This window comes from Pistacia vera, unplaced genomic scaffold (genome assembly GCF_008641045.1).
Source record: "Pistacia vera cultivar Batoury unplaced genomic scaffold, PisVer_v2 Contig578, whole genome shotgun sequence".
NCBI lineage: Eukaryota > Viridiplantae > Streptophyta > Magnoliopsida > Sapindales > Anacardiaceae > Pistacia > Pistacia vera.
In genome coordinates this window covers 236097-244666 of record NW_022196421.1, presented here as the reverse complement: position 1 = coordinate 244666, position 8570 = coordinate 236097, and the positions used below count along the sequence as shown (strand labels likewise).

General features: G+C 34.6%; 2 protein-coding genes across 3 annotated transcripts; both read right to left on the bottom strand.

Annotated features, from left to right (window-relative positions):
• Positions 1–840: 840 nt before the first annotated feature.
• Positions 841–5215, bottom strand: LOC116109361 (DNA repair RAD52-like protein 1, mitochondrial). Of its 2 annotated transcripts, none has more exons than XM_031395588.1 (4): positions 4914–5215; positions 4779–4816; positions 4090–4184; positions 841–1321 (listed from the first exon to the last, which is right to left on the bottom strand). In XM_031395588.1, the coding sequence occupies exons 1-4, from the start codon at positions 5177–5179 to the stop codon at positions 1181–1183; spliced, it is 540 nt and encodes a 179-aa protein (XP_031251448.1). In that variant the 5' UTR covers positions 5180–5215; the 3' UTR covers positions 841–1180. The 2 variants fall into 2 exon arrangements, with proteins under 2 accessions (XP_031251448.1, XP_031251447.1); XM_031395587.1 differs by lacking the exons at positions 4090–4184; positions 4779–4816; positions 4914–5215 and adding exons at positions 2246–2340; positions 2935–2972; positions 3070–3394 and having other exon boundaries at positions 845–1321.
• Positions 5216–5934: 719 nt separating this feature from the next.
• LOC116109316 (GDSL esterase/lipase At1g71250-like) lies at positions 5935–8362 on the bottom strand. Its single transcript, XM_031395551.1, has 5 exons — positions 8113–8362; positions 7784–7911; positions 6904–7146; positions 6467–6716; positions 5935–6161 (listed from the first exon to the last, which is right to left on the bottom strand). The coding sequence occupies exons 1-5, from the start codon at positions 8360–8362 to the stop codon at positions 5935–5937; spliced, it is 1098 nt and encodes a 365-aa protein (XP_031251411.1).
• Positions 8363–8570: the final 208 nt, after the last annotated feature.

Below are 8570 nucleotides of genomic sequence, written 5' to 3'. Positions count from 1 at the left end.
CTAACATTTTTTCATTAAATACTATGGCTGCGTTTGTTTCAGTTTTGGGAATACTCCTTTTAGTATTCCTAAAAAAGTTAAACAGTAAAATACCAAAAAACTCAGATTTTTGGGAATACTACTCCCAATATTATTCAACTTTTTTTAAACCCCTTAAATTTGATAATTTAATTAAATACCCATAAATATTTTTTTTAAATTACAAAAACACCCCAATAATCCACATTTACCAGATTCCGGCCACCACCACCGGAAAATGGCCGGAATCTGGTAGGATGGCGCACTACCAGCTGAATCTGACCGGTAGTGCACCGATCTAGCCTTTTCCGGCCGGATCCATGGTGGATATGGCCGGAAAAGGCCAGATCTTTGGCCGTAACAGTCGGTCACGACGACCAACAAACGGTCGTCGTTGACCATCAATGACGACCGTTTGTTGGCCGTCGTTGAGAGCAAATACGGCCAGATCTGGAGGTTGACGACCAGATCTGGCCGTAGATCTAGCCTTTACCGGTCAGATCCACCGTGGATCTGGCCAAAAAGGGCCATATCGGCGCATGACCTGCAAGATCCAGCCGGTCATGCGCCCATAAGGTGACTTCAACCACCTCGGGTGGTGGTGGCTGATTGGGGGTGTTTGAGTGTGGGTTAGGGGTATTTTTGTTAACTTTTAATGTTTTATTATAGGGGGTATTTTGTAAAAAAATAAATATATAAGGTATTTTATTAATTTATAAATCCTATATCGTAATACCCGCCCAATTCAACTTTTTTTTAACTTTTTTCCAAAAACTTTTCCCAAAACCCCCAAATTTTGAACCAAACGGAGCCTATATCCTTGATCTTGAAAATGAACTTTTGCATATACATCAAGTAGTAGAATTCTTCTACAAAAGATGGGTACTTGAAAGTACCCAAAATAAGCTTCTCTCCATTTCGAGAAAAAGTCTTTAGTACGACGGATGCACGAACAACACGATCATGTCTCGAACATATCACGTGCGCTAATGCGGTGCTCCCCCGTCAGACAAACATACATGCATCAGTTGCTGTTAAGGCATGGTCCTTACAGAACAACAAAATGATCAAAGCCATAATGAACTATTTAGTCCTACCATGTTTCACCAAAGAAGAATGTAGAGAGTCAGATTAGCATGAAATGAGCTCCATGTGTGCCTAATTACAAATCTTCATGGTAAAGATGAAGGCCGAGGCCTAAGCGTGCGCAAGCTCGACGAAACGCCATTGCTTCGGCTTTCTGCACAGCATCTCCGTAACCCACTTCATCCACCAAAGCAGTCCCAGTTGATTCCCTATATATCTTCGGGAACAAAATGTATAAAAAGAAAGGAAAGATCATGTCAATTAGCTCTTCATTGTAATAAGATAGGACTAAGAGTAACACAGAAAAACAAATGTTTCAATTTTTTTTTCTGGATTTTCAGATTACACAAACAATTAGAACAAGCTTACAGAATATGATTTCTAGAGAAAACAATGTAACTTTGTTGATTTCCTTGTAATAGGATTTTTCATGAAAAGGGGTAAGGTTCATTATGTCCCCTCTGATTAGGTGTATTTTCAGTTTTAATCAATAAATTTCCCTCATGCCGTTGAGGTTTCCCTAAAAAAAAAAAAAAAAAAAAAACAAGAGAAAACACTGTAAAATCGCACGGTTTAAAACTCCAAACAGCAGATGATTATACACATAATAAGATTTTAGAGCAATGTATTTGGAAATTCAAGTTAAAGTCGATCAATTTCTCAGCAAAAAATTTGAGAAAGAAACATTTCTTCAACTTGAAACCAGACTTTAGGAAGAAGGACCCAACCCTAAAATAGAATCTCAGTTTTGGACAAGGCATAGAATGATAAAACGCGCATAATATTGAGAATTTTAACACCAACTATCAACAAAACAATAGTAAACTCAACAATAACTCGTGCATATATAACCAGAAAATAATCAGTCCACACATTAAACACTGTCCTTTCAGGCTTTCGAGTATTTATAGAAGACCCAAAATGCAGAAAACTTGGGTTCAGAAAATTGCAACGATGGCCACATCTATCTACAAACCAAGGGAAAACTAAACTATTTCAGGCAACTAGGTTCCTAAACTAGTTCTCAGCACTTACCAAGTCAAATCTGACACTTAAAACAGTTTATCACATTATGTCCAATCAGAAATAAAAACAACAGAATATCTTTCAACAAATGTAACAATGAGAACAGAAAAAATACCTCAGCATCAGTCCCATAAAGTGTAACACGATAGACAACGGATACCGACTTTCCATCAGCAGAATAAATAATGTTGCGAACTTCACCAGACCATTCTGCAATCATCATCTTCAGTTTAAAGTCTTCTTTTGAATAAAAAATTAAACTACACTAAGAAAGTCCTAGGCACGCAAGCATTAACTAAAACACGCACATATTCTCGTAGTTTCGAAATTCCTCAAAACAGTTTATTTTTTTTGAAACAAATGGTCTAATTATATTTAGGCCAAACCTGACGATAAGGTCCAGAATAGACAATAAGAACTTCTCACTTAATCTTTTTGGCCTAATTACAAGTGTTCTTTTGGTTTGAAAAATAACCTCAAACCTCTACAAAGTAAAAATTCATTCCACCACGCGAGTTTCATCTAAACTAAGGACAGATTCTACAACTTTCGAAGTTCCAAACAAACCTCAACAAGGTCCAGAATAGACTATAAAAACTCCCCACTTAATCCTCTTGGCCTAATTACAATTACAGTTTAAGATTGAAAAATAACCCCAGACCTCAACAAAGTATTCAAAATCATCGCAAACCTTCCCTAGAACTCATCAAAACCCTCACTAAACTTCCCTATAATTGATAAAACAAAAGCGTACAAGCTTATAAAAACTTAAAAAGCAACAAAATTTATCCATAAATTGCATACCAGGAGCATGAAGATTCATAATCCGATTAACAATATGCCTGCAAACAATCAAAAGGGTCAATGATAATGCCAAGAAAACATCAAAAAAGCAAAAGGGTTTGTCACTTTCAAATGAAAAAGCAAACTTGATATTACCAAGGAATGTACTTCATGGAGAACCCATCTTCAACTCGAAGTTTAACAAGAGATTCAGGGACTTTCTTGTTGAGTTCTTTAAGAACCTCAGACAAAGGCCTGCTTAAACCCGAAGTAGGAATCTCGTCATCTACTTCTTGGTGGGGTGCGGCTGGTGGGGGTTTTGGGGAGTAAAAACGGTGGGAAGTTTGAGAGAAAAGAAGAGATTTTGTGTAAGAAGAGTGGGGAGAGAGTGATTTTCTGAGAGCAGAAATGATAGGTGCCATTTTTGTTATTACAAAAACTCAAATGGCGAAACAAAACAAAACAAAACCCCTGCTTTGACGGCTCAGTTCACTGCGTTTTGTCTTGGAGAAGAGAGTGACGACCGAAGTGTTGTGTCGTGTGTTGGGCCTTGGCCCATGGGCTGTTTGGGCTATCANAAAAGAGAAAACACTGTAAAATCGCACGGTTTAAAACTCCAAACAGCAGATGATTATACACATAATAAGATTTTAGAGCAATGTATTTGGAAATTCAAGTTAAAGTCGATCAATTTCTCAGCAAAAAATTTGAGAAAGAAACATTTCTTCAACTTGAAACCAGACTTTAGGAAGAAGGACCCAACCCTAAAATAGAATCTCAGTTTTGGACAAGGCATAGAATGATAAAACGCGCATAATATTGAGAATTTTAACACCAACTATCAACAAAACAATAGTAAACTCAACAATAACTCGTGCATATATAACCAGAAAATAATCAGTCCACACATTAAACACTGTCCTTTCAGGCTTTCGAGTATTTATAGAAGACCCAAAATGCAGAAAACTTGGGTTCAGAAAATTGCAACGATGGCCACATCTATCTACAAACCAAGGGAAAACTAAACTATTTCAGGCAACTAGGTTCCTAAACTAGTTCTCAGCACTTACCAAGTCAAATCTGACACTTAAAACAGTTTATCACATTATGTCCAATCAGAAATAAAAACAACAGAATATCTTTCAACAAATGTAACAATGAGAACAGAAAAAATACCTCAGCATCAGTCCCATAAAGTGTAACACGATAGACAACGGATACCGACTTTCCATCAGCAGAATAAATAATGTTGCGAACTTCACCAGACCATTCTGCAATCATCATCTTCAGTTTAAAGTCTTCTTTTGAATAAAAAATTAAACTACACTAAGAAAGTCCTAGGCACGCAAGCATTAACTAAAACACGCACATATTCTCGTAGTTTCGAAATTCCTCAAAACAGTTTATTTTTTTTGAAACAAATGGTCTAATTATATTTAGGCCAAACCTGACGATAAGGTCCAGAATAGACAATAAGAACTTCTCACTTAATCTTTTTGGCCTAATTACAAGTGTTCTTTTGGTTTGAAAAATAACCTCAAACCTCTACAAAGTAAAAATTCATTCCACCACGCGAGTTTCATCTAAACTAAGGACAGATTCTACAACTTTCGAAGTTCCAAACAAACCTCAACAAGGTCCAGAATAGACTATAAAAACTCCCCACTTAATCCTCTTGGCCTAATTACAATTACAGTTTAAGATTGAAAAATAACCCCAGACCTCAACAAAGTATTCAAAATCATCGCAAACCTTCCCTAGAACTCATCAAAACCCTCACTAAACTTCCCTATAATTGATAAAACAAAAGCGTACAAGCTTATAAAAACTTAAAAAGCAACAAAATTTATCCATAAATTGCATACCAGGAGCATGAAGATTCATAATCCGATTAACAATATGCCTGCAAACAATCAAAAGGGTCAATGATAATGCCAAGAAAACATCAAAAAAGCAAAAGGGTTTGTCACTTTCAAATGAAAAAGCAAACTTGATATTACCAAGGAATGTACTTCATGGAGAACCCATCTTCAACTCGAAGTTTAACAAGAGATTCAGGGACTTTCTTGTTGAGTTCTTTAAGAACCTCAGACAAAGGCCTGCTTAAACCCGAAGTAGGAATCTCGTCATCTACTTCTTGGTGGGGTGCGGCTGGTGGGGGTTTTGGGGAGTAAAAACGGTGGGAAGTTTGAGAGTAAAGAAGAGATTTTGTGTAAGAAGAGTGGGGAGAGAGTGATTTTCTGAGAGAAGAAATGATGGGTGCCATTTTTGTTATTACAAAAACTCAAATGGCGAAACAAAACAAAACAAAGCCCCTGCTTTGACGGCTCAGTTCACTGCGTTTTGTCTTGGAGAAGAGAGTGACGACCGAAGTGTTGTGTCCTGTGTTGGGCCATGGCCCATGGGCTGTTTGGGCTATCGATTTTTTTTTTTTTTTTCTCAGTTTAGTCGATCGAAGTAACTAAATCTAAGTTGTGGTTTGACTATATACTTGTAACAATATTTTAATCACTATAAATAATTTTTAATTTCAATATATTACTAAAAAAATTAATATGTGAAAACGGAACATAATCACTATTAAATGTTAGCACAATATTATAATTAATTGTTATTAGACCACTAATGTTCTGTGATTGATAAAATTACATTATGGTTATTGTTAGCGTGTGAGACAAATACAACTTTTAACGAAGAAAATAATTCATCAAACGACTTTATAAGTACTTAAGAACACAAATATGATTAATTTTACAATTTAAAACAAAAAAATAAAAATAAAAATTGTTGGGGATCACATAAATTAATCCAATGCCATAATATAAAAATGTAGAGTGAAGATGGAATCACAATTTAGGAATGTTTCCTTAATTATAAGCAAAACCCTTTCACACTCACACACACACATATAGAATTAATTATAAATACATGATATTAATTTGCTAATATATAAGGGATTCTTCTTCTTGTTCTTGTTCTTCTTCATTTTATTTTTCATCTCACTAATTTTGTTTCTTGTGATCATTGGTTGAGAGTGATGTTGAGTAGATTGAAGGGGTACCAATAATCCATAGATGAGCCATAAGCTGCTTTCCTTGCAAGAATGGCATTAACAGCATCTGTTGGATGGAAAGCATCCCAAAACACAAATTGATTTCTATTAAAACATGGCATTACATATGGAAGACATGTTATTTGCCCTTGGCTCCTCCCTATTCCACAGCATGCCCTATCAACAGTATTGAATCCTGCAAAATAAATTTATCAACCCATACTCTTTTATAGTTAGAAAAGTTTACCATTTGTACTTAATAATCCTTCTCATTCTGTGTTACTCGAGACATTGAGAAATATCTAGAAAGGCATTTAAAGAATTGGTTTGATTTTTTTTCTATTTGTTCTGTTTATGTCATTTATTACCATGGGTTAACAACAATCAAATTATGAAATTTAGTCTTTAATTAAGTATTTGTTACCATCGATTAACTAACAACCGTCCACACCTGAGAATTTATTTATCAGAAAATATTATAAGTAATTGCGGCTAACTTACCAAATGTTGCAGGGTTATTAAGGATGTCACCAACAGCAGCATAAGTGTTAAAGGACACAAAAATTGCACCAGGGCATCGCTTGTTCAATTCATCCATAAGTGGTTTGAGTCCTTCATTGAATGTTCCAAGTATTTGATTTGCATAATCATTACATCTTCCAGAAGGTGCTTGAGCTCTCTGATTAGGGATGCAACCAAGAGGTCCAATTCCAGCTACTAAGAATTTTCTGAGTCCTACACTATATAGTGCCTGCAACAAAGTGACACAAAAATCTCATAAATGAAAATGCATTTAATTGAAATATTACGACCAAATAATAGTTTTCAGATACAATCATAAAAGAAAAACTAAAATTTTGACAACAGTTTCTAAAAATTATATCAAACAAATTAAAAAAATCTGAAAACAGTTTTTAAATATTATATCAAACACATACCAGAAGTTGTCTTGCATAGCGATTGAGTAAGAGATTAGCAAATTGTTGGGGAGTGTAGGTGTATTGGGAAGGGTAAGTAGACAAGAGATAGTTGTTGATATAGTCATTGCTCCCAAAAGCCAAAATTGAAATGGATTTGGCAAGATAATCAGTCAATTTACTTGCACCCATCATCGATCTTAATTGATTCAACGTGTTCGTCTCAAAATTCAGCACTTGTTGGCTTAGAGTATATCTCTGACCCTGCATATATGAACAAATTTACATACATTAAACATTACTTGATCAATATTTAATATTTTCTTATATTATAGTACTATTTTGAATATGTGCCCTTCGCCCATATACTTATTTTACTTTTTTTTTTTTTTTAGGTCTTATAATTGACCACCCTTGGTACAACTCGAACTCAAGAACCGGTGAGGGAGTGCCACTTTCAACCATACATTCTTATATCTATCCGGCCACAAGTGGGTGGTTTATTTTGCTAGTTCATTGTCCCATTTTTCAAATATATCTAATATTTTCTTTGCATATAATAACCTATTTTCATCTTTATGATAATCAATAAATTTATCTATTTATTTTTAAACTTTGACGTTTAATTTGACCCAAAAATTATTCAAACACTTCTTATTAAATTTTTTTTTTTTATCTACTTTATATTATTTTTCTGCAGCTTCTTACAATTAAATGTGTGCCCTTAAGAAATTGTCAGCATCAAGAGCCTTAATAAATATTACTATCAAAACATTGATATTTGTTACCATAATATCGTTTAACCGTTGTCATTACTAGTACCCCAATTAAATTTAATGTGAATATAAATGTTATAACGAAGATAATTAATGAGTTGAAGTATGGGATAAGTGAAATATACATAATGTTGGCCTGATTCGTCAAGAATACCAGCAGCTGCAGAAGCATAATTGACTCCACCAAGAATTCTTGCTCCATTTGTGTTTGGATCTGCAAAGGCTGGGGGGTATGGCACACCTAGCATCCTTGCTACATAGAAAAACAATAAAAAAATTTAAATTAATAATCAATAATACTATGCTCACAAAGTATAAAATATCACTCTATATATCAAGTGACATAATTAACAATTAGTTTGTCAACGTTTGAATGGTAACGGATTACTCAAAATACATTACCAACAAATTAGAAACGATATCTAATAAGATGGGATATATATTTGAAACTTACCAAGAAAATCAACAAAGGTTTTGCCATTGGAAAATCTACCAGTGGTGCCAAATTCAAAATCAACACCATAAGGATAATAATTTGCCTTTGCAATTGAGCTAAGATAATTGTTGTTACCAACATCAACAAGTGAGTCTCCGAACACGAACAATCCTGTAATAAGAGGATCTCCCGCAACGGTGTTCGAATAATTTAGCAACACGAGCACCAACAATGCAAGTGAAAGCGTTTTATTTTCTTTAACAATCATCTTTCTATAACGAAAATGTTTTTATTGTTTCTGAAAACACATATAGAATGTTTTGGTTTTGATGAGCAATGTAATGCATATAAAGGTGGTGAAAGTTATGGGGAATTTTTGTCAATATTAGGAACCGCTAAGGATGAAATGTAAGCAAAACCTAGAAAAAAGTTTACTTTTTTCCTGGGTTTGTGGTGGCTCTGGCTTTAATTGTAAC

Coding starts and splice junctions, on each gene's coding strand:
- LOC116109316 (XM_031395551.1), bottom strand. CDS start 8,362: ATGATTGTTAAAGAAAATAAAACGCTTTCACTTGCATTGTTGGTGCTC. Junction 6,717..6,903: donor GCTATGCAAGACAACTTCTG/GTATGTGTTTGA, acceptor ACTTTGTTGCAG/GCACTATATAGTGTAGGACT. Junction 6,162..6,466: donor TAATAACCCTGCAACATTTG/GTAAGTTAGCCG, acceptor TTTATTTTGCAG/GATTCAATACTGTTGATAGG.
- LOC116109361 (XM_031395588.1), bottom strand. CDS start 5,179: ATGGCACCCATCATTTCTTCTCTCAGAAAATCACTCTCTCCCCACTCT. Junction 4,185..4,778: donor TATGAATCTTCATGCTCCTG/GTATGCAATTTA, acceptor TGATGATTGCAG/AATGGTCTGGTGAAGTTCGC. Junction 1,322..4,089: donor TTTATGGGACTGATGCTGAG/GTATTTTTTCTG, acceptor TTGTTCCCGAAG/ATATATAGGGAATCAACTGG.